Source organism: Miscanthus floridulus, chromosome 10 (assembly GCF_019320115.1).
Source record: "Miscanthus floridulus cultivar M001 chromosome 10, ASM1932011v1, whole genome shotgun sequence".
In the NCBI taxonomy this organism is placed as follows: Eukaryota; Viridiplantae; Streptophyta; class Magnoliopsida; order Poales; family Poaceae; genus Miscanthus; species Miscanthus floridulus.
Window position 1 is genome coordinate 106,086,054 of NC_089589.1, and position 25,242 is coordinate 106,111,295.

The 25,242-nt window shown below is 42.7% G+C and overlaps 2 protein-coding genes and 1 pseudogene across 2 annotated transcripts; 2 read left to right on the plus strand and 1 right to left on the minus strand.

Moving 5' to 3' along the window:
- Positions 1 to 15,554: 15,554 nt before the first annotated feature.
- LOC136489203 (protein FAR1-RELATED SEQUENCE 5-like) lies at positions 15,555 to 17,156 on the plus strand. The gene is made up of 3 exons (XM_066485909.1): positions 15,555 to 15,949; positions 16,127 to 16,341; positions 16,438 to 17,156. The coding sequence occupies exons 1-3, from the start codon at positions 15,555 to 15,557 to the stop codon at positions 17,154 to 17,156; spliced, it is 1,329 nt and encodes a 442-aa protein (XP_066342006.1).
- A 1,482-nt stretch (positions 17,157 to 18,638) lies between these two features.
- LOC136489204 (uncharacterized) lies at positions 18,639 to 22,189 on the minus strand (annotated as a pseudogene).
- Positions 22,190 to 23,409: 1,220 nt separating this feature from the next.
- LOC136489205 (protein FAR1-RELATED SEQUENCE 5-like) lies at positions 23,410 to 25,011 on the plus strand. The gene is made up of 3 exons (XM_066485910.1): positions 23,410 to 23,804; positions 23,982 to 24,196; positions 24,293 to 25,011. The coding sequence occupies exons 1-3, from the start codon at positions 23,410 to 23,412 to the stop codon at positions 25,009 to 25,011; spliced, it is 1,329 nt and encodes a 442-aa protein (XP_066342007.1).
- The last annotated feature ends 231 nt before the right edge of the window (positions 25,012 to 25,242 follow it).

A 25,242-nucleotide genomic window follows, 5' to 3' on the forward strand; every position in this document is an offset into this window, starting at 1 on the left:
GGACTAAAGGTATCTCTAGTCCCGGGCGCAAAAAATTCCGGGACTAGAGCCCATTTTGGCCGAGGATCAAAGGTCTGTTCTCTACTAGTGGTTCTGAGGCTCTAGGTTGGATTCGACCCAATCTCTGGAAGCTCTAGAGTTTGTGAGCCTACGACGCCGCGCACTCCGTGATTGTGTTAAATTCATAAACTTTGCTTTTTAGATTAAATGTCACTTTAACGTTGGTATTTAATTTAACAGTATTGTTGTCTTATCGTGCGATCCGTGTGTTTTTAGTATAAATTGTTAGTTATGCCGTACCAACGAACGGGCACGGTACCTAGTTAATTAAAAGAAAAAACTGAGGCACTCAAGGTTCGAACCTTATCCTTTAGCTCATACTAGCATCGGACATTACAACTAGGCCATCTACTTGTTGGTGTTTGTTCAGAGGTATTATGTAGCCAGCTATAGAGTTTGTTATTCTGTGTCCGGGTGCCTGGCCGCACCACCCTGGTGCCATCCCGACCAGCCCAGGTGCCATGGCTTCGGAAGCCAGTAATTGCTGAGCGAGCCGACTAAAAAGTAGTAACATTAGAATTCGAGCCAGCCGATAGAACATGAGCCGACAGCATCAATGCGGCAAAGACGTGAATAAATGATGATCCCAAATCAGCGCTACTGGAAGGCTTTGTCCAGTAACTCGTACTATTGTATACGAGAAAGGGTGCAAGCGAGTATATACGACATGTGTGGTAACTCGTAATATTGTATACGAGAAAGGGTGCAGGCGATACACATGCAAGCTATGTACGGAGTATATACGAGATGTGTGGTAACTCTAATATTATATACGAGAAAGGGTGCAGTCGATACTAAGTATAAAAAAATTCTAGTAACCAATAACAAAAATCTATACTAAGTATAAAAAAAATGTAGTAACCAGTAACAAAAATATATTGTATGTAGTAAGCATGAACCAATAAGCAGTGGCTGTATCGTGTAGATCTCACGCAGTTAGCGCCTGCAGTTCACAATACGTCATTTACGCAAAAGCCACTAGTGCAGCGGCCACTCCCGCATTTATTCTCTTTGTGCGATATTATTGGTGCTAACTTCTCGCGTGTCTAAATGCTGCTGCAATTGGACGGGGCGTGACTAGTCCATCATTCCGTTTTCAGTGCTGACGATTCAGGTTCCACGAGTCTCGTAATGCCGCCGAACCATGGATCACCCACTCCGTCGTCCTCTGCGGCCGGAGAGGCATCGACGTCGTCTGTGCTGACTCCAGTTCAGCCTGTGGCACCGGCGTCGGTGCCGGTAGCAAATCCTGCAAGCCTTGCTGAGGTGACTCCGCTACAGACTGTCTCTCCAACGACGATGGTGACGCCTGATCAGCAGAAGACGTACATGCATGTGAGTTAACTTGTATTAGCGTTATTCAAAATACTGGCCTCTATGGTTTAACTTGTAACTTGTTGTTCAATGTGAATCAGGATCCCTTGTTGATAGAAGAAATTGTGCCCAATGAAGAGCTGCGTTTTGAGAGCAGAGATGAAGCAGAGGAGTTTTACAAGTTCTATGTGAGTAAGGTAGGATTCGACGTGCGCATAACCAAGACTAGGAAGACGGTTTTGGAGATGAGTTGCAATAAACAAGGGCACTGGGATTATTATAAGCCTGGTGAGGAGAGAGTTCGAGAGAAAATGTCAATGAGGTGTGAATGCAAGGCATTTGTGAAGGCTAAATGGAACCAGAAGAAGGGATATTGGTTTTTTGAGAGGATACGGTTGGAACACCCTCACCCATTGCATCCATTCGCCGAGCTTAACACAATATATGAAGTCACACAAAAACCAGGACCCAACAATCATGGGGATTGTTGATCAGATGCATAGGTGTGATGTTCCCCTGAACGCAACAGTAAATGTGTTGTTAGACATATATGGCGGTCGCCAAAACTTCACATTCACTGAGAGGGACCTGAAAAATAGGTAATGTATACAGTAATGTATAACCAAATGATATTAATTGTCAAATCAGTAATGGGGGTTGCGTGATGTTACAATTTCAGGAAAGCTGCAGTGGCCAAGGCAGAGAGAGAAAATGATATTCCCAAGTTGCTCGAGTTCTTCAAGGAGATGAAGGCCCATAATTAATGAATATTTCTACTATGATTTGCAGGTGCACAGTGAGAACATTGTCAAGAATGTGTCCTGGAGTCATGCAAGCCAACGTGCAGAATATAGAGATTTTGGAGATGTCGTTACATTCGACACCACATACAAAACTAATATGTATAACATGCCAGTAGCTATGTTTGTCGGTTCGAACCATCAACTACAAAATGTCGTGTTTGGGCAAGCACTTTTGCAGGATGAGCAAGCTGATACATTTGAGTGGTTGTTTCAAGCATTCCAAGACTGCATGTTAGGGAGTCGAGATCATAGATGTATACTTACAGGTGAGAAGATGACCCTTGCAATTAAATGTATTGTTGCTGAAATACATGTAGGTTAATGTTTGGTAACGTTATTACTTTTCTTATTTCTGGTACAGACCAAGATAGCGCGATGGCTGCCGCAATCACACTGGTAGAGAACAGAGCTTTACTCCCGGTGGGGAGCCCCCTCTAGTCCTGGTTCCCCACCCGGGAGCGAGCATCCGGGACTAAAGGGGGTCCTTTAGTCCCGGGTCAGGAACCGGGACTAAAGGAGGACCTTTAGTCCCGGTGGGTAACACCAACTGGGACTAAAGGTGCCTCCTGACATGCCACGATGGCCGGCACCTTTAGTCCCGGTTGGTAATATGAACCGGGACTAAAGGTTTTTTTTTCTTTTTTCTTTTCTTTTCATTTTTTCTTTTCTTTTCAAAATAGGTTTTCGAAGTCGTATTGTACGCTGCTAATTATATATTTATACGCGCGTATAGTATGTTTTGGTTCAAGCACAATGAACATATTAAATCACACAATTCAAGCATAGAAATATATATATATATATATATATATATATATATATATATATATATATATATATATATATATATATATATATATATATATATATATATATATATGCATGCATGCATCATATATATATTTACATGCATGCATGCATATGTGTATTTTACATTATATTATTTCATGTGCATATATTACAAAAGATTGCATTACAGTTGTTGTGATATAACAAGTTTCCTCTCATCCTCTAGCTTGGCTTCCATGGCAGTGTTAGGTCAAAGTAGAACTCGCCCTTGGAATCGATGACCTGCTCATTAAAAAATCCGGCTATAGACTCTTAGAATTGCTTTGATTTGGTCTTGCCGTATGACCTTTTCCTCCAACCATCGAGCCTACAGGTTTGAATTAAAGGAAAATAAATTAATATATGTACATATATATATATATAAAGACATAGTAACACAATCAATAATAATAATTAAATGAATATATAGTGTATTTTTAACGTACTTTGAGTCTCTCTGTAGGAGTTCTTTGGGAGACCACCTTGATAAACTTGCAAACATAGTAACCACAGTAGTTGTTCTCCTGTTCCTGCCTCAGACACCACTTTACGAGAAAAAGATTTGTCATCCAATCTGGTGATCCGGTGAAAGCTATATGTTTAATTAATAAAGATGATGCGATTTAGGGGACTTACTTTCAAAGGGATTACATTCAGTGGCGCTTTGCATTTTTCCATGTGTTGCTTCTCAATAAAGGTTTTCCAAACACTGCCCAATAAAAAATTTGCCACGTCATCAGATATAGTTAATCATCATGTTTGTGTGTATATATAGTTGCTAGAGATACCGAAATTACCTCTGGATAATATCTATCATATCTTGGTAGTCTTGTTGTGGTTTTCTCATCGAGTCATAGATTATCAAGTGACTTTTCACCAGATCGATGTCCATCAATATCCAGTGATTGATGCATGTGTTTATAGGATATAACGCATAACACTCATTAATTAACTAGAATCAACATATGAGCCATTAAGGATGATCGACATTATTAACACTCACTCGAAGTTGTAGTGAAAGAGTATATCCTTCTTGTGGCGTTGGTTCACTAAGAAGTTCATGAGGTTACTCTCTGACTCAGACTTCCAATTAGGCGTTGGAGTAACTGGGTCTTTGAATACTATATGGGGATCAACAAAACCAATTTCATTGTAGCCTTCCTTTCTGAGCTCTGTCATTGTAAATCTGCATATATATAGTACTTGTTAGGATAATTTATATGCATATACACACATATGATGAGTTTAATAATAGATCAAAAGAATTATTACATACAGGCAATAGCAGCTAATGATAACTTTATCCAGAGAGGTCAGGTGGCATAGTTGATGAAATTCTGCAAAGTCAACATACATAACATCATCGTCACGGAACCAATGTTCGTCTCTAATTCTGACACCAACGCAGAAGTCTCCACCGGTAGACGCCTGCATGTACCACTTGTTTAGCAGGTACATTTGCGTCCCCAGATCACATAAGGCTTGAGGGTTGTATAGACTCTGGCCTAGTACAAATTTTTTCTTCCAAATATCAACCTCCGCCGCACTCTCAATGTTTCCATCACCAAACATCAGGTAAAGGTCGAGACCAGTCTCTTGAATAAATTCACCAAGGTGATCCAAATCAACATCCGGAGGTATGTTTGCCTGATGCATTAATCCTAAATTCGAACCATATTCATTACCAACAACTAGCGGGGGGACTGATTGGTGCGATTGTTGTCCGAGTTGTGCAACTCCTTTCCCTGCCCGCTTCTTTTTCTGTGCCGCCTCAATTGACTTGGTGAGAGTGCGGTCATAGTCCGTTAACGTTGATTTGGACGGCTTACGAGATTCCCGTTGTTGTTGCTGGTAAGAAGCCACCTTTTTTCTTAGAATATCTGGAGCTACGAAGAAGTACGGTTTCTCTGGGTTTCTCCTTGCTTCTTGACCCTTTTTAAGTTTTTCATAGAATCTATACATATCTTTTTTATATGCATCAGTTACTTCTTCCTTCTCTTAAGATACAATTTTGGGAATAGCCCTTGGTTTCACGGTGGCTTTCTTTGCCGGCGGGGACTGGTTCTTCATTTGCGGGGCTGGCCTCTTGCTAGTACTTGGCTTCTTGGTAGGCGGGGGCGGGGGAGGCGTTGGAGACCTCCTTGGAGGTGGTGGCAGCGGCGTTGGAGACCTCCTTGGAGGTGGCGGCTACGACGTTGGAGACCTCCTTGGTGGTGGTGGCTGCGGCGTTGGAGACCTCCTTGGAGATGGTGTGGATGCAGCCTCGCCTTCCAACACAATGTCATCGTACAGAGCACTATGATGATCTGGCGATTGAACAATTGGATTTAGGTTGGGGGAGGATCTGCTACAAAAAAGGAATGACATATCATTATGAGCAGATTGTTAATTATTTAAGCCAATATAAATTAATGATGTAGTGTTTTCATCCGCACCTATGGTGAGGTAGTTCAGGAGGAGGTGGAACCGACATCCCGGGAATGATGATGTAGCGCTTGCGCCATAGAATGAATGTCTTCTCTGCTTCTCCTAGAGTCTTCTCACCATCACCTCCAGGAATATCAAGAGGCAAATCACTAAAACCTTTTTCAGCTTTATCTACCGAGATGGTAGCATATCCTTCTTGGATTATATTCCCATGAATCCTTGGTGTCTTGGTTCGGTCGATAGGATTAACAAGACCGATAGCCACCATGATTGTGGAATTCCCCTTCGGAATGTGTAGCTCACACGATGTACAAGGTTCAGTGATGTCATCCACAGGGAAGCGCAGTCCTGTGTCCCCTTGATTTGGTATCTCCGTAGAAGCGCAACTGCTTTTCAACTGAATAGATTGGCTAATGTTGATTCCTAGCTCTGATGCCTGCTTGCTTGCACTCACTGCTATTTGCACTTGCCTTCTGATTTCCTCCTGCATTCTCGCTTCAAGGTTTTTTCCCGCTCCTGTGCTTCACGCACCGCTTCCTCCAACCTCTGGAGCCGCTGTGCCTCTTCTTCCTTCTTTCTCTGGCGGCTTCTGTAGGAAGGTCTGTCCTGAGGGAATCCATGCTCCCACGAGACACTTCCTTTGCCTCTAGTTCGGCCACCGTGTTCATTAGTCCTGATGGCGTATGTCAGCTCATCCTTCTCTCTGTTGGGCCTGAACGCACCACTAGCAGTAGCTCTCTGAGCATAAAACAATCTTTCTGCTGCTTCTTGCAGTCTTGCGCCATAAACGCACTTCCCTGTCTCCTGGTCCAGTGTTCCCCCATGAGCGAAAAACCAATTCTTTGCACGCTCTCCCCACTCGAGTGATTCTGGTGTGGTACCCTTGGCAAGAAGGTCTGCTTCCATTTTGTTCCACTTCTTAATGGCAGTCGGGTAGCCACCTGATCCCAAGTTATGGTGGTATGTCTTCTGTTGGGCATTACGTTGGTTCTTTATCACCCGACTCACACCCTCTTCCGACGTCTTGTACTGTACAAACTCATCCCAATAGGGCCTCTGCTTTGAGATCGGGCCTGGGACAGTAAAATCTGGTGCTATGTTCTTCTTGACATACGTCGTGTATAGGTGTTTCTTCCAAGTCTGAAACTAGGTGGCCATCTTCTTCATTGCCCAATCCCTAACTCGCTCCTTCAATTCATCACCATCTATTATATCATCATAACCATCTGTTTGGAGCGTGAAATGTACCAAGACATCTTTCCAAATTAACGTCTTGTCACGATCGGAGACAAAACTGATATGAGGAGCATTGGTCTTCTTCTTCCATTCGCGAGTACTGATCGAGAGCCGGTCCCGTACAAGGTAACCACAGTGGTGCACGAATTTCATTTTATTTGGCCCCCCGGTTCGCCTGTATCCACATTGAACTCCGAGATGATGAAGCGGCCCTCCAATGGCTTTTTGGGACCTCGAACATTTTTACTCTTCGTTGTAGTTGTTGATGTCGATCCAGAGGGCTACAAAACATAAACATTATTTTTAATGTCATGAGCACACATAAGACATATGATAATATATATAGCTAATAATAAAAAATATATACTTGGCCAATATGTTGTTGCTCATTTTGTTCAAGAGCTAAGTACTGACTCCCGTCATCTGCATCCTCTTGCACATTATTTTTAGCACCATCATCGCCGGCAACTTGAGTGCCAGTGTTGATCAAATTCATCATCAACTCCTCCTCATCCATGTTTCTCGGGTCGGCCATCTAGCTTCAATAAACAAAATCAATATATAGTACGTCAAATCTTTGCTTACATGCGTAAAATCTACGAACAATATGCATTATTAAATCTTGCCCCTCGGTCACGGATGCAATTCTAGGGTGGCGGTGCTCCGCTGTATAAACCCTAAACCCTAAACGATCGAGTAGGTTTTGGCAGGTGAAGGTTGGTTTGTATGATAAGAAGAATCAGGAAGCGAGTAGGTTTTGGCGGCGGTCCCGCCTAAAACAAAAGGGGGGCGCCGCTACGCATTAGGTTTTATTAAACGGAAAATAGCGAGCCTCGCCTGAAAGAAAGGGGGCATCGTTGCGCGTCAAGTTTCTGAGAACAATAAACGATGAGCCTCTCCTAAAAGAAAAGGGGGGCATTGCTGCAAACCAAAGTGACAACAAAATCGCACTGCATCCTGACTCGTCGAGTAAACAGCTCTAAATAATATTTACAATGATTGGAACCCTCGAAGAGGTTCACAACAACACGCCAAATTTACAACAAATACAACAACACACGTTACATCGATAAAAAATAGACATCAAGTCGACCCTTGGCGTTGGAACTCCCAGACATCGGGAGCATCCTCTTCAAAACACACCTCGCATGCCATATCCCTCGCCATCTCCATAACTGTATTTTCAAGCACACTCTCAACCACTTCATCTGCTACACCCTTCATAGACTTAGCTATATCATCCACAACCACCTGCAAACCCTCACCCTCGCCTAGCCCCTCGACCCTTACAATTGGCTCCCAAAGAACGGGTGCCACGGGAACCAAAGGCAAGTCACCTTCCAAAACCCTCGCGTGGTACATATGCCGATGGTCACACTTATCAAGCTCCAATGGCTCAGGCTTCGACACATTCAGCTCCCCCTCAGCATCCAGACTCAGGCGCCCTTGCCCAAAAATAAAGTCTATAACATCCTCATCATCAACATCGTCCAAAACCCCCAAAGTAGACCCCAAACCAAAAAGCAAGCACTCGGACTGACGATTCGTAAGATCTGCGTTCCGCCAAAACCTACTCGCTTCCTTATTCTTCTTATCATACAAACCAACCTTCACCCACCAAAAATGATCGAACGAGGGCGGCGGAACCCTAAACCCTAGGGCGAACGAGGGCGGCGGTGCTCCGCCGTATAAACCCTAAACCCTAGGGCGAATGAGGGCGGCGGTGCTCTGCCATATAAACCCTTGGGCAAACGACGGCGGCGGTGCTCCGCCGTATACATAGAAACGCATGGCGCTTATACATAGAAACGCATGGCGCTTATAGATGGCGCGTATACACTGGAATTTTTTTCTGTTCCTTTGGCGCTTTCTTTAATTGTTAGCGCGATAGAGAATAATGCCCGTCTGAACGCCGTGTGCCACATTGTTGGGTCGAGTGAATGTGAGCCACAGAAAAATGGTGCAACAAAGGTATGGTTTCTATGCATAGGTGGGGCATGTTTAAATTGTGTATTGTACATGTATTCTTGTATACCTGCATGGTTTAGGTTTGTATGCAAGATAATTCCACATCATGTAACTTTTGATGCATGCCAGCCATGGTTTTTATGCACAGTGTGAGTACAGTTCTAGCATATTGATGACTCTCTTGCTCTCAGTCGTTTCCAATGGATAAAACTGGATGTTACTCTGTCCTTCTATTGTGTAGCCTACTTGAATCAATTATACACGTGCATGAAATTGTTCCCCATAATTATATATGTATGCATTTTTTGTATTGATGTCTATACAACAGAAAATAATTATGAGTTGCAAATCATTCGCAGAGCATGGTTGAAGTTGTGTGGGCATCAGTCTTGAACAACCGGACAAGGCGAAGCCAATCATCGATCTGTTGCGCGGTCACGGTAGCATGGAGATCATGGAATGGAGCAAGCAGCGTACCTTGGGAATGGAGGAGAGGAAGCCGCGCAGGGTGGCGTGGGGACCGCAGACGCGCGCGAGGCGGTGGCGACGACCGACGTCGGGCGGGGTGGCGTCGGCGTCCTCGGTGTGGCGGGCTAAGTGGCGTGGGCGGGGAGAGGAATCGGCGAAGAACGCAAGGAAGAAGATGGCACTGGTATATATATATGCCATGCCCCTTTACTCCCGGTGTCATCCCCCCACCGGGAGTAAAGGTCCTTTACTCCCGGTGTGTGTTACCAACCGGGAGTAAAGGTATACTCCCGGTTGGTAACACACACCGGGAGTAAAGTTTTACCTTTACTCCCGGTTGGTAATAAGCACCGGGAGTAAAAGTTTTTTTGGCAGGCCATGAAACTACAGCCCACCTTTACTCCCGGGTGGGCTTCCAACCCGGGAGTAAAGGTGGGCTGCAGTTTCGTTTCCCGCGTGTTTTAAGCAAATTTTTTTAATAGAAATGCAATAGTCTTGTTAAATACATAGTAAATTAAATAAAAGGCATAAAATTATTTTGTTAAAAATATGGATTTTCTTTTTCTTTATTGCACATAGGAAAAATATATAACCTAACTTTTTTTATTTTTTTGTTATAATTATAAAACATAATGTAACTAATATTTATTATTTCGTTAATGCAAAAATGTAGTGTTTAATTAAAATTATTAAAACTATTGGTTTTGGACAGGAAATTTATTTTCACATCATTTTAACGTTAATATTTTAATTTTTCATCACTCAATATCCTAATTTACCTTTTCGAGAGAGAAATCCCACCAAATCAAACATTGATTTAATTTGAAACAAGACATAATAAACATCTGAATTCACAATTATTACATAATATCTCAAACACACACTATATTAAATCACTATATCATCAAGTGGGCACAGCAGTGAACTTCTTCTTTACATATGTCCCTTGGTTATGATCATGTCGTAACCATGGAGTGTCCTCATTATTTACCAAGATGCTAGGGTCTTTGTTCACTTTGAAGGGCAGAATTCGGTCATCCTTTTCATAATCTTCTGACATGTCCGACTTGTCCTCAATTCCCACGATGACTCTTTTACCTGAAAGAACTATGTGGCGCTTTAGCTCTTTGGTTGAGTCATTATCGTTTTCCCCTCTTTTTGGTTTGGTAGACATATCATTGACATAGAACACCTGATTCACATCCTAGGCAAGGACGAATGGTTCGTCTTTGTACCCAATATTACTAAGGTCTACTGTTTTTATTCCATACTCTTTGTCTACTGTTACCCCGCCTCCGGTCACCTTGACCCATTGGCACTTGAATAGTGGGATCTTCAAAGTAGATGCATATTCTAGTTCCCATATTTCATCTATGCGTCCATAATATGTCTGCTTATTCCCATTCGGGTCTATGGCATCTATGCGGACACCACTGTTTTGGTTGGTACTCCTTTTATCTTGGGCTACTGTGTAGAATATGTTCCCATTTATCTTGTACCCTTTGTATGTGACGATATGCCATGATGGTTGCATAGCCAATAAATACAGTTGCTCATGGATGCTCTCATCACCTTGACATTTTTTTCGCAACCAACAGCCGAAAGTTTCCATGTTCTTACGCGTAATCCAAGCTTCAGTCTTCCCTAGAAACTCAGATCGTAAGAGATCCTTGTGTGTCTCAATATACGGATCTACCAAAGAGGAGTTCTGTAGAACTGTGTAGTGCGCTTTATTGAAATAATCATCATCTGTACCAATATATGTTTTCCTCCCTAGTGTCCCCTTTCCGCTTAGTCTCCCCTCATGTCTCGATTCAGGAACACCAATCGAGTCAAGGTCGGGAATAAAGTCAACACAGAACTCAATGACCTCTTCTGTTCCATAGCCCTTGGCGATGCTTCCTTCTGGGCGAGCACGGTTGTGAACATATTTCTTCAGGACTCCCATGAATCTCTCTTAGGGAAACATGTTGTGTAGGAACATAGGACCAAGAATGAAAATCTCCTTGACTAGGTGAACTAGGAGGTGTGTCATGATATCAAAGAAGGAAGGAGGGAATACCAACTCAAAGCTGACGAGACATTGAACCACATCATTCTGTAGTTTAGCTAGATCAGTTGGATCAATTGCCTTCTAAGAAATTGCATTGAGGAATGCACATAGCTTCACGGTGGCTAGACGTACATTTGGAGGTAGAATTCCTCTTAATGCAACTGGAAGTAATTGCGTCATGAGAACATGACAGTCATGGGACTTTAAGTTATAGAATTTCTTCTCTGGCACATTTATAATACCCTTTATATTCGAGGAGAATCCAGATGGTACCTTGATGTTGTTTAAGCATTCAAACATGATTTCCTTCTCCTCTTTGCTTAGAGTGTAGCTGGCAGGATGTAAGTAATGGCGTCCATCATCTGTCTTCTCTGGATGCAGGTTGTCTCTTTCTCTCAAACAACGCAGGTCCTGTCGTGCTTCAAATGTGTCCTTAGGCTTTCCATACACACCCATGAAGCCTAGCAGGTTCACACAAAGATTCTTCATCAGGTGCATCACGTCGATCGAGCTGCGGACCTCTAGGACTTGCCAATAGGGTAGGTCCCAAAATATGGACTTCTTCTTCCACATGGGTGCGTGACCGTTAGCGTCATTCGGAACAGGTTGGCTGCCATGTCCTTTTCCAAAGACGACTTTCACATCATTGACCATATCGAGTACATCCTCACCGGTTCGGTTGCGAGGCTTGGTCAGGTGGTCTGCCTTCCCTTTAAAATGCTTGCCTTTCTTTCTTATGGGGTGATTTGCAGGAAGAAATCGACGATGGCCAAGGTACATGACCTTTCAACATTTTTTCAAGAATACACCTCTAATATCACCGAAGCAGTGTGTGCATGCATTATATTCCTTGTTTGACTGTCCTGAAAGATTACTTAGAGCAGGCCAATCATTGATTGTTACGAACAACAATGCTCGTAGATCAAAGTGTTCCTGTTTGTACTCATCCCACACACGTACACCTTCTTTATTCCACAAAATGAGAAGTTCGTCAATAAGTGGTCTCAGGTACACATCGATGTCATTGCCAGGTTGCTTCGGGCCTTGGATGAGCACATGCATCATAATGAACTTCCGCTTCATGCATAACCAAGGAGGAATGTTGTAGATACTTAGAGTAACAGGCCAAGTGCTATGACTACTGTTCTACTCTCCAAAAGAATTGATACCATCTGTACTTAAAGCAAACCTTAAGTTTCTTGCGTCATTTGCAAACTCCGGGAATTCTCTATCGATTGCTCTCCACTGGGACCCATCAGTAGGGTGTCTCAACATATTATCTACCTTACGGTCTTCTTTGTGCCATCGCAATAATTTTGCATGTTCTTTGTTTCTGAACAGATGTTTCAAGCGTGGTATTATAGGAGCATACCACATAACCTTGGCAGGGATTTTCTTCCGCGGACGTTTGCCCTCAACATCACCAGGGTCATCTCGCCTGATCTTATACCGCGATGCATGGCATACCGGGCATGCTTCCAATTCGTACTCTTTGCCACGGTACAGGATGCAGTCATTAGGACATGCATGTATCTTCTCGATTTCTAGCCCCATAGGACAGACAACTTGTTTTGCTTCGTAGGTAGTGGCGGGCAATTCATTGTCCTTCGGAAGCATCTTCTTTTGGATTTTTAGTAACTCTCCAAATCCCTTGTCAGATACACCATTCTTTGCCTTCCATTGTAGCAATTCTAGTGTGGTTCCCAACTTTTTCTGCCCTGCATCACAAGTTGGGTACAGCAATTTCTTGTGATCTTCTAGCATCCCCTCGAACTTGATCTTCTTCTTTTCACTTTCACATTCTCTTTGTGCGTCACGAATGACCTGACAAAGATCAATAGCTGGCTCATCTTCTGTGGCTACCTCTTCTTCAGCTTCTCCCATTGCAGTATCATTGAAGCACGCACCATCGGGAATAATATCATTGTCGTCCCATTGTTCTTCTTCACCTTCTTCCATTACAACACCGGTTTCTCCGTGCTTCGTCCAACAAATATAGTTTGGCATGAAACCCGACTTGAACAAGTGTGAATGAAGAGTCCTTGAGCAAGGATATTCCACCATATTCTTACATATGGCACATGGGCAGCACATGAAACCGTCGCGTTTGTTTGCCTCGGCCGCACGTAACAAAGAATGCACGCCGTCAATGAACTCTTGGGAGCGGCAATCAGCATTGTACATCCAATGCCGGCTCATCTACATTACATGACATAAATACCATATTAAAACCTAGATCATAATTAATTATTTATACAACATGCGTGCCACCACAAAAGGTACAAATTTATGAAAGCATCGCTACAATGTAGACAATCCCAACTACCACTAAAATACCTAAAGCTAAAATACATTTCAGGAGCACAAGGATTTCGCGACCAATCTCAACTAAAACAGACAGATCCCCCGATTGTGCAACATCTTTGGGCTTCTTCGGCTGGATCACTGCCTCATTAGCCGCCGTATCTACCTGTTGTGCAAGATATTTTTGCACGAGTTCAACATACTCTTCCTCCCAGTAGAAGCCTGAACATCGTCCACTGCCATCCCACTGAAATTAAAACAAAAAAAATAGAACTTTAATCACAACCATCATGAAAATAGGTATAAACTAACCATAATCATTAAATACGATAAAATAACTCACAATGCGATCTGGACACTTGTAGAAGATACGATCCTTGTTGGGACCCTCCTTCTTCACTCGGTACTCCATCACAATCTTCGTCTCATCACAACACTTGCCGCATGGAATGAGAGGGAGGCCCGGCCTAAGTCGCTTTGGAAACCCATGAGAGGCCGAGGACCCGGAAGCAGTTGCCATATACTCTCTATACTCATTTTTTAATACACTATAAATTTCTCATTTTATAAACAAATAAAATTAAGAAACTATAAAATTATTTATATCTCTAAACTATAAAATGGTCATTGTGTTCTCGTCTTTTACTGCGGCAGGTAAGTAATTCACATGATATTTCCGCAAATTAACAGAAGAATGGGAGTGTACACACATAACAATCGATTATCGTTTATATTTATATATATGCTACGTTTGGGTACGGTGACTGACAGACTACTGCGACGATATCGGAACGTGTGAATAAATAACCATCCGTACTAGTTGACCTTGCTTACGTGATCATCTCGGCGAGCATTTCTCCACCGGACGGCACCGTACTTGGTCAAGGAAGAGCTCCGATTCTACGAGGAAGGGAACACGGTCTTCCACGACCGTTGCCGCTCTCCCTCGTAGAATCAAAGCTCCTCCTTGATGTCCGTTACCGCTTGGCAGAGAATATGCTCGCCGAGCTGAACACGGTCCGCAAGTTCAACTAGTACGGATTTTCTATAATTTTCTAACTATTTTCTAAGTTTTTCATTTCATAAAAAGTTAAAATAAAATGTTTAGTCGCGGAGTCCATAGAAATGACCATATTTTGACCTAGCAACGCATTGTCAATTGTCATTGCGTTGCATTGCACCCCGGACTGGACTCCGGACAATAAAATACTACGGCCTTGCATTGCATCTGTCATACCAGTCGGAGGCACTAGTCCTTATACTCATTTTTTAATACACTATAAATTTCTTATTTTATAAACAAATAAAATTAAAAAACTATAAAATTATCTATATCTCTAAACAATGAAGTGTGCTATGCATGCTACAAATGAACGGTGAATACTAGTTTTTAATAGCTACTTTAACCTTCCTTCGTGTAAATATACAAGCTTGAAGTGATTTTGAGCTCAAATTGCTTAAAAATGAAAAAAATCACAATAAAGAACCATATATATATAGTGAACAAAATGAGATAAGACAATGGTGAAAAATGAGAGTATGAGATTGGTAACCTTTACAACTGAAGAATCGACGGAGGAATCGAAGAAATCGACGGAGGAATCGAAGAATGGATGGAGGAACAATGGAAGGAGGAAGCAAGAACACTAGTGCAGTGAGCTTCAAAATGTGCTGAGCTCGGGCTCGGGGAGGAAGAAGGAGACGACCGGGATATAAAGGGGGGACCTTTAGTCCCGGTTGGTGGCTCCAACCGGGACTAAAGGTAACTTTCCAACCCCGGGCGCAGCCACGGCCCGGGAGTAGACCTTTACTCCCGGTTGGAGCCACCAACCGGGAGTAAAAGTATACCTTTAGTCCCGGTTGGTGGCTCCAACCGGGACTAAAGGTCCCTACCACCTCTGTCTGGCGCAGTAGCCGTTGGGCAGGGACCTTTAGTCCTGGTTGGAGTCACCAACCGGGACTAAAGGTTTCTCTAGTCCCGGGCGCAAAAAATTCCGGGACCAGAGCCCATTTTGGCCGAGGATCAAAGGTCTGTTCTCTACTAGTGTCAAAAGGGTGTTTAAAAAACACAACATAGGTTGTGCCGTTGGCACATGCTGAAGAAGTATAGAAATGAGCTTAAGAAATTGTATAAGTTGCATGAGGGTCTGAAGATAAAGTTGCTAACAGTAATCAATCACCCACTTATGCATATCGAGTTCGAGGCAGCATGGAATGAGCTGGTAGATGAGTATGGCATACGGGAAGATGAAACTATCAAGGGTCTTTGGGATAGTAGGAAGTTGTGGGTTGCAGCTTACTTCAAACCCTTGTATTGTGGAAGGATGACGTCTACACAAAGGAGTGAAAGCGTGAATAGGATGCTCAAGAGCAGGCATTTCACAGGCCACATGACATGCATGAGCAAATTTGCCCGCAAGAAGCTTGAGTTCATTCAACACACAAATCACACGGCGGCAGGAGAAACCCATTGGTCACAGGTAATATCGTAAGTTTTTGGTATAACATAATTAATTAGTTGCAAAATGTGTTGTGTACAAATGGTTTGCAATTACTAGAAAGGTTTATCTGCTGCTTGTGTTAGCTAAATTTTTTAGGTGATTGTGTTTGAAACAGGCTGATAACTTTCGATTGACGTTCAACACTTCGACATCCATTTGAGCAGGGTGTACACACGGGCTGTCTACAAAAAGTATAGAGATACTTATATATATAGTACTGCATTCCGTATTGACCCAGATGCAGACAAGGCTGATAGTTTCCTAGTGACACACACAAATCAGTCGTGGAAATATTCATGGTTTCAACATTCTTTCAAAGTGGAGGCTAATGTGGAAGAAGGTAGATACACATGCGAGTGCAAGACATGGGAGCATACAGGTGAGTGAGTTTGGGAAAAGGTCACGTCTTTCATTTCTCATGATTATATTATCTAAGTAAAGGTGTTAATGATTAGTGCATGTTTGATTCTTTCAGGCTTGTTCTGCGCCCATCTTATTAAAGCTTTCACCTACCAGCAAATTGAAAATATACCTTCGAAATACATAATGAAGAGATACACCAGAGATGCGAGGATGATGGTAACTTGGGACAGGCATGACATAGCTGATATGGGAACAGATTGTGAAGACGAGAGGTACGCAACAAGAAAGTTGGTAGATTTAGCAATGATGGCCGTAAGGGCGCTCCGCAAAACAAGTTTTGGGGTTGAGAGAGGAAGCAACGATCTGCAAGCATTTGTTGAGTGGGGTGAATCAGTTGCGGTAGGTACTGGACCATCGCAGATGGGGAATCTTAGAAACGAAGAAAATGTGTCAGATGGAATAAGAGGACCTGAAGTTCCTACGGTCAATGAAGTAGTGGCAAATGATACTGAAGAGGAACCTCATTCTCCTGCAATTGGAAAAGACACGCTAATTTCGGAATGTGCGCCGAAGGGTGCTAGTACAAAGGGGTGGAAGCGCAAAGGGAAACAGATAGTCCGAGTTGAGACTTCTAACAAGAAAGCAACGGGGGTACGGAATTGTGGCCATTGTGGATTGAAAGGTCATTATAGTACAAGTTGTGAATTAAACCCAGACAATGAATGGAAGAAAAGTGGTTCCAGTGGGAGTTTGCGTGGCAAGATGGGGAAGAAGAGGGGGAGACCACCCACAAAAAGGCAACTAGAGGAGGAGTTTGATGATGTTGCATGAGGGGGATGGATGAAATGGGAAGAATAATAGTGAGGACAGCTTCACCTTGAGATAACACCAGACAAGTAGTGGTAACATTAATGATACTCTGGATTCGTGGTTGCAATTATCTAGTGAGGTCTGATGTACTTCTACCAGAACCCAGCATTGGTTACTGGAATATATGGCTTACTAGAAGAAAAATTCAATAATGGCTATAAGCGCAAAACCAGTATAGTAGAGACGTAGGTTACAATAGACAGTTGCTTTCATACTAGATTTGCGTAACAGATATAACGATTTACTCAAATTTGGTTGAACCATACATGGTGACCATAAGTCAAAAATAAGCATTTGTTTGGTTTGTTAGATGACAGGGGATAGGTTTGGACGAACCTGGTTTTTGAGGTGTTTGGATCTGGGACTTGAAAAATAGAGTGCTTGTAGACGAGCATATTCTCCGTAAATGCAGGTCAAATCCGTCCTTGGAAACGAAGAAATCGATCCATCCCTTTTCAACAGAGTTCCCTTCCATCTTCGGCTCACTCGTCTTCCTCTCGCTGCATGCCGCCCCCGGGCTCGGCCCCTCCGGCCATTTTAGGCTGGGCAACCCATGATTGAGCTGCTGTCTTCCCTTCCTGTAGGGATGTGGCAGGGCCGCGGAGAGCGGGAGCGAAGGGGTGAGTGTGCGGCGGCGCGTGCGGAGGAAGATGAGTGCCGTGCGGGAAAAAAATGGCTGTGCCTGAGAGATAAGACCGTGCGTGAGTGCCAGAAAAAAAGAGAGAAAATAAAGGTCATCCCAAATGACACATGGGCCTGGATGGCAGGTGGGCCCAATGACTGTTGTTAACGGTGGGACTTGCTAGAATGCGAAGGCAGTGTTCATAATTTTGGGTAAGGGTACAAAGTTACCAGAAGTCCTTGTCAAATAAAAAAGTTACCGAAAGTCAACGAAGAATGCGTAAGTTATATAATGATTTATTTACTATCGTAGTAAGTAGGCATTACGATATGTCAAAAAATTTGGTAAGCAAACAGAGTAGGAAGGCCATACATAGTTACCATGGGTCAACTAAGATTAGTGGAAGACATACTAGAAGGAAAACTTACGAGAATTCAATTATCCCTAGAAGAGTAAATTACTATAGTATAGATGTAGTTACGATATAATTCAGATATTCTAGTAAATCATTATATATTATATAATGATTTACTAGAATAGCGAGGCATCATTCATAATTTTGGTTGACCATACTTACATAAGTTAACAAAGATAAATGAAAGTTTGATATAAACGGACTAATAGAAGGGAGAATTACGAGAACCCAAGATTGTATAAGATAATTTGGACAATGGTAAAAAAAATTATGAACCCAAGATAACTTATATTGATACGATGATGTTTTGAAGAAAGAAAATTGTATCCATGAGAATTAAAATTACAGCAAGGAGGACACTGTGTCCGTATTTATTTTGTCACTACTAGGCAACCATAACGATTGATCACAAGCGAGGCCGGTTTGCTTCTAGCCCAGCAGGAAGCTTTATAATCTCATTGATTGGGTGGTAAATGCCGTAGAAGAGCAGCTGCGACTTGTACATAGATAAATTTTCCTATATTGATAGTGAAAGGAAGTTAGATTTGGCGAACTTAATAATTGAACATTCAGAAATGGGGTCAAAACAGCAAGACTTACGCTGAGAATTGGAGTATGGAAAGATTCACCATTCCATAACTCCATAAATTTGATGGCAAAGAATCCACTGTCGTTGTCATGCAACTGGGTTGGAACTTTAAGGATAGGACGCTTGAATCGTGTGAACTGCTTTATATTATAGTCTGTGGCCATTTGGAACAGAAGATTGAGCCTTGGAATAATTCGGTCACCCAGAGTGTCATGGTAATGTCGGTGGTCTTGTGGACTAGAATCGAGTATATCTATTTCGATCATGGATAAAGTTGATGCAGTATACACTGAAGTGATCATTCTCGAGTATCGGCAATAAGAACTGACATATAAAAAAGACGTTAGAAAGGATAGTTTGCACCTGATAAAGTGGTGATGAGAACTTACTAGCTTCACTTTGGTTGGGTCAACATCCTTAATGTCACGCTCTAAGACAGTGAGGGCATGATGTGACTCCCACTGAGAGTACTCGTCATTGTCCTCTATATTGACATATTCCTGAATGGACATATGAAAGCTTTTTAGTGTGTAAATATTATTGGCCAATTTGTGTAGTAATGAAGGTGTATTGGTGTGTGGTCTCACCCCAAGCTGTTGAGATAGGAAGACCCTGTACCCAGCACCATCAGCCATTTGGATGGATTCGTCATGGCTCAGGCACTGAACAAAGTATGACATGAATTTGGCTGAAAGCATTTCTCCGTGGTGGAACAAATCTAGCATTTCTGTTCCCGTGAATTGACGTGACCCAGTGACGATGAAAGCATCATTAAAATGTTATGGAATCGATGATTAGTGTCTGCTTGAATAATAGTAAAGTTGAGAGCATGTAACCTAATCATTACCTTAAATTCTTGAGGCCTGGTCGAAACTTCTTCACAGCTTGTGCTTTTGACAACGTTACTTGTAACTCTTCGTGGGTCACCTTTAAAAGGTGAAACATACATGGCTGGGCGTTTGGTAAGCCGTTGTGGCCTTGGATATATAGGTTCATTTGTGTCCATCAATTGAACCTGCGTCCATTACAGGGTAATATGTTCAGTAAGTAGCAACACAAATTTGAAAAAGTGGATGGTGTAAGAGTGAAATATAGAAGCTGGATACATACTGGCTGCACTTCAGTGACCATGACATCTCCCTGTTCTGGTAACTCAGATGGTACTTGATCAACGTTATCTGAAATAGTGGCTCCTTTAGGTGCAACGCTGTCAGCAATTGCATCTTGTGGGAGGTCAGTACGTGTTATAGATGCATCAATGAGGTCAATTACAGAATTCAGGTGTGCAGTGGATGCGTCAGGTGCGGCACATGGGCCTGCGAATAATATGAACCAATAAGATACCAGGTATTGAATGAAGTGATTGAGAAAAGGCATACTGATGGGGTGCAGACCTGTGTATGAGAGATCTTCCATAGGAGGTACAACATGATCATACGCCAGTTGCGTACGGGCCTACGTATGCAAAAAAGTCATGTTTGTGGTTGTAAATGCTTTAACATAATGGGGTAGATTTTAGAATTATATATACATATATAATGAAGTAATGAACACAGCGTGTGGATGAAAAAGAATATAACTTGGGAACAAGTAGGTGACCCTCCATGTTGCATCCCTTTCTCAGAATCTACATTGTCACCTCCATCCGTAAGCAATGATGCTGCTGCCTCCATGCTGGGAAGTGTTTTGTCAGCTACATTCTGTGGGTCTGTAAAGGATACACAAGATGTATTAAATTAAAAGCAACAAAAAATTCTGGAAATGACAAGCAACAATTTTGTATTCGCATTACCAAAAGCAACTGGATTCTCCCTTGTTTCAGAGGTGTGTACTGGTAGTGTATTATCTCCATTGTGGATGACATCCCCGTGGTCTACATATTCATGCACAAAGTATTAGTAAGTTCAAAATATATAAAGTAGCAATTCAATGAAAGTGCAATGGGCGGTGGTCATCTGATCACCTGCTGACAAATCAGTTGGTTGAGCACACAAATCTTCAGTGTTCTTGCAGTGCACCTCATCTTCAAAAATTTTCTTAACCTTGCAAATGACTTGATGGTGTGCATCTTGCAGCATCTGTTCCCCCATCTGTATGTAAGATGTTGCCTTTTTTTATTTGGAATCAAACGAGACCAAAGCATGCATTGCCTGCGCCCTCCTTGTGCCAGTAACAATTTTCTCTACCAAACCACCCAGTTCTAATTTTATGCTAGGTAACTGTATAGCAGACATAGGTCGTACATTTGCTGGGATATCTGGACTAGTTTGCTGAGATGTATAATAGCAAGTATTATTGATGTTCCTTAGCTTCAAAGAGCAAATGAAAACACGAAAGTGACAGTACACATGATCAGTGACATAGTAAAATGTAATTACCAATGCAGAAGAATAATTAGTTAACCTCACCGGTAGCTTGCCAAATGTGACCTTGCCTTGGTCATCCCTAGTCTTGTCAGCAGCAATTAACTTTTTTATCAAATCTTGATGAAAGTACTTCGCACGAGGAGTATTAGTGTGTTCAATCTGATGCTTGCAGCAAAGCTATCCAAATATATTATCTGCTCCAAAGAAATTATTAGAAACATATGGGAATGAGTTTACAGTAGAAAGGAAATAATTAGCGCTACTAATGAATGGAGGGATATGTATACTAGAATGGAATACTGACAATCAGAAAAATTGTGCATCCATTCATAGACGGAGACGATTTGTGTATTCTTTCAAGACGCCAAGTGCGTGCAGAATCATGTAGTTCATCGACAACGGCCTTGCACCAGTTCATACGTGGTAACCGAGACAAATCCCTAGTCAAATAAACATCCTTGGCTCTAATTTTGTTCTCTGAAGTAGGGAACAACAACTTGTTGCAAGCAAATATGAAGAAAAATCTGATAGACAAGTCGTCATCAAACAATCTGGACTCATGCTCAATGTCATCCTTCAATATCTTTAGCATATAGCTGGTTTGCACATCTTCAGATTCTTGTAAAACCGATCAAAGCCTTGAAATCAGACAGCGCTTTGCAAGCTTGAGAGTTTGAGTGGAGAGGGAGATCTTCGCACCTGTCAGGAACGCCGATGACTTGTTTAACAGCGAATTCTGTGACATGGATACCCCTCCCTCTACCGACATTCATTACCATAGTGTTGGGGTCTCGACCAACATACAAAAACTTCAAAAGTTCTCTGCTCTCTAACTTCTCTGCTCTGATTTGGAGGAGGCCCCCAAAATTCATATTGCTAACTCGGGCACACTGCGTCATGGTAAGGAGGGTCAACAACGGAGTTGAATATAGAGGGTGCACATCGGACCACTACTGGAGACGGCCTCTTTGCCGAGGGTCTGAGGCCCTCGGTAAGGCCCATTAACCCTCGGCAAAGGCTTTGCCGAGGGCGGCCCTCGGCAAAGAGCTCTCGGGAATTTTGAGTCGGCGAAGAGGGTCTTTGCCGAGGGCCCTTTATCGGGCACTCGGCAAAGCGTTTGCCGAGGGCTGGAGCGGCACTCGGCAAAGAAAAGCAGCCGTCACGGCGCCGGCGCCTGGGACAGAGTCTTTGCCGAGGGCCGTCTCCGGGGGCCCTCGGCAAAGAATTATTCTTTTTTTTGAAAAATCTTTGCCGATGGCCTCCAACCATGCCTCGGCAAAGAAATGTGCAGAATTTTTCCAAAAAATCTTTCCCGAGGGCAATGGGGGAACGGCCCTCGGCAAGGAATTATTCTTTTTTGTCATACCAGTCGGAGGCACTAGTCCTTATACTCATTTTTTAATACACTATAAATTTCTTATTTTATAAACAAATAAAATTAAAAAACTATAAAATTATCTATATCTCTAAACAATGAAGTGTGCTATGCATGCTACAAATGAACGGTGAATACTAGTTTTTAATAGCTACTTTAACCTTCCTTCGTGTAAATATACAAGCTTGAAGTGATTTTGAGCTCAAATTGCTTAAAAATGAAAAAAATCACAATAAAGAACCATATATATATAGTGAACAAAATGAGATAAGACAATGGTGAAAAATGAGAGTATGAGATTGGTAACCTTTACAACTGAAGAATCGACGGAGGAATCGAAGAAATCGACGGAGGAATCGAAGAATGGATGGAGGAACAATGGAAGGAGGAAGCAAGAACACTAGTGCAGTGAGCTTCAAAATGTGCTGAGCTCGGGCTCGGGGAGGAAGAAGGAGACGACCGGGATATAAAGGGGGGACCTTTAGTCCCGGTTGGTGGCTCCAACCGGGACTAAAGGTAACTTTCCAACCCCGGGCGCAGCCACGGCCCGGGAGTAGACCTTTACTCCCGGTTGGAGCCACCAACCGGGAGTAAAAGTATACCTTTAGTCCCGGTTGGTGGCTCCAACCGGGACTAAAGGTCCCTACCACCTCTGTCTGGCGCAGTAGCCGTTGGGCAGGGACCTTTAGTCCTGGTTGGAGTCACCAACCGGGACTAAAGGTTTCTCTAGTCCCGGGCGCAAAAAATTCCGGGACCAGAGCCCATTTTGGCCGAGGATCAAAGGTCTGTTCTCTACTAGTGTCAAAAGGGTGTTTAAAAAACACAACATAGGTTGTGCCGTTGGCACATGCTGAAGAAGTATAGAAATGAGCTTAAGAAATTGTATAAGTTGCATGAGGGTCTGAAGATAAAGTTGCTAACAGTAATCAATCACCCACTTATGCATATCGAGTTCGAGGCAGCATGGAATGAGCTGGTAGATGAGTATGGCATACGGGAAGATGAAACTATCAAGGGTCTTTGGGATAGTAGGAAGTTGTGGGTTGCAGCTTACTTCAAACCCTTGTATTGTGGAAGGATGACGTCTACACAAAGGAGTGAAAGCGTGAATAGGATGCTCAAGAGCAGGCATTTCACAGGCCACATGACATGCATGAGCAAATTTGCCCGCAAGAAGCTTGAGTTCATTCAACACACAAATCACACGGCGGCAGGAGAAACCCATTGGTCACAGGTAATATCGTAAGTTTTTGGTATAACATAATTAATTAGTTGCAAAATGTGTTGTGTACAAATGGTTTGCAATTACTAGAAAGGTTTATCTGCTGCTTGTGTTAGCTAAATTTTTTAGGTGATTGTGTTTGAAACAGGCTGATAACTTTCGATTGACGTTCAACACTTCGACATCCATTTGAGCAGGGTGTACACACGGGCTGTCTACAAAAAGTATAGAGATACTTATATATATAGTACTGCATTCCGTATTGACCCAGATGCAGACAAGGCTGATAGTTTCCTAGTGACACACACAAATCAGTCGTGGAAATATTCATGGTTTCAACATTCTTTCAAAGTGGAGGCTAATGTGGAAGAAGGTAGATACACATGCGAGTGCAAGACATGGGAGCATACAGGTGAGTGAGTTTGGGAAAAGGTCACGTCTTTCATTTCTCATGATTATATTATCTAAGTAAAGGTGTTAATGATTAGTGCATGTTTGATTCTTTCAGGCTTGTTCTGCGCCCATCTTATTAAAGCTTTCACCTACCAGCAAATTGAAAATATACCTTCGAAATACATAATGAAGAGATACACCAGAGATGCGAGGATGATGGTAACTTGGGACAGGCATGACATAGCTGATATGGGAACAGATTGTGAAGACGAGAGGTACGCAACAAGAAAGTTGGTAGATTTAGCAATGATGGCCGTAAGGGCGCTCCGCAAAACAAGTTTTGGGGTTGAGAGAGGAAGCAACGATCTGCAAGCATTTGTTGAGTGGGGTGAATCAGTTGCGGTAGGTACTGGACCATCGCAGATGGGGAATCTTAGAAACGAAGAAAATGTGTCAGATGGAATAAGAGGACCTGAAGTTCCTACGGTCAATGAAGTAGTGGCAAATGATACTGAAGAGGAACCTCATTCTCCTGCAATTGGAAAAGACACGCTAATTTCGGAATGTGCGCCGAAGGGTGCTAGTACAAAGGGGTGGAAGCGCAAAGGGAAACAGATAGTCCGAGTTGAGACTTCTAACAAGAAAGCAACGGGGGTACGGAATTGTGGCCATTGTGGATTGAAAGGTCATTATAGTACAAGTTGTGAATTAAACCCAGACAATGAATGGAAGAAAAGTGGTTCCAGTGGGAGTTTGCGTGGCAAGATGGGGAAGAAGAGGGGGAGACCACCCACAAAAAGGCAACTAGAGGAGGAGTTTGATGATGTTGCATGAGGGGGATGGATGAAATGGGAAGAATAATAGTGAGGACAGCTTCACCTTGAGATAACACCAGACAAGTAGTGGTAACATTAATGATACTCTGGATTCGTGGTTGCAATTATCTAGTGAGGTCTGATGTACTTCTACCAGAACCCAGCATTGGTTACTGGAATATATGGCTTACTAGAAGAAAAATTCAATAATGGCTATAAGCGCAAAACCAGTATAGTAGAGACGTAGGTT

Bases quoted from the DNA above. Each gene is read 5' to 3' on its own strand.
- LOC136489203 (XM_066485909.1), top strand. From the start codon at position 15,555: ATGCTGAAGAAGTATAGAAATGAGCTTAAGAAATTGTATAAGTTGCAT. The intron at 15,950-16,126 runs GTAAGTTTTTGG...CCATTTGAGCAG, and splicing joins CATTGGTCACAGGTAATATC to GGTGTACACACGGGCTGTCT. The intron at 16,342-16,437 runs GTGAGTGAGTTT...TGATTCTTTCAG, and splicing joins CAAGACATGGGAGCATACAG to GCTTGTTCTGCGCCCATCTT.
- LOC136489205 (XM_066485910.1), top strand. From the start codon at position 23,410: ATGCTGAAGAAGTATAGAAATGAGCTTAAGAAATTGTATAAGTTGCAT. The intron at 23,805-23,981 runs GTAAGTTTTTGG...CCATTTGAGCAG, and splicing joins CATTGGTCACAGGTAATATC to GGTGTACACACGGGCTGTCT. The intron at 24,197-24,292 runs GTGAGTGAGTTT...TGATTCTTTCAG, and splicing joins CAAGACATGGGAGCATACAG to GCTTGTTCTGCGCCCATCTT.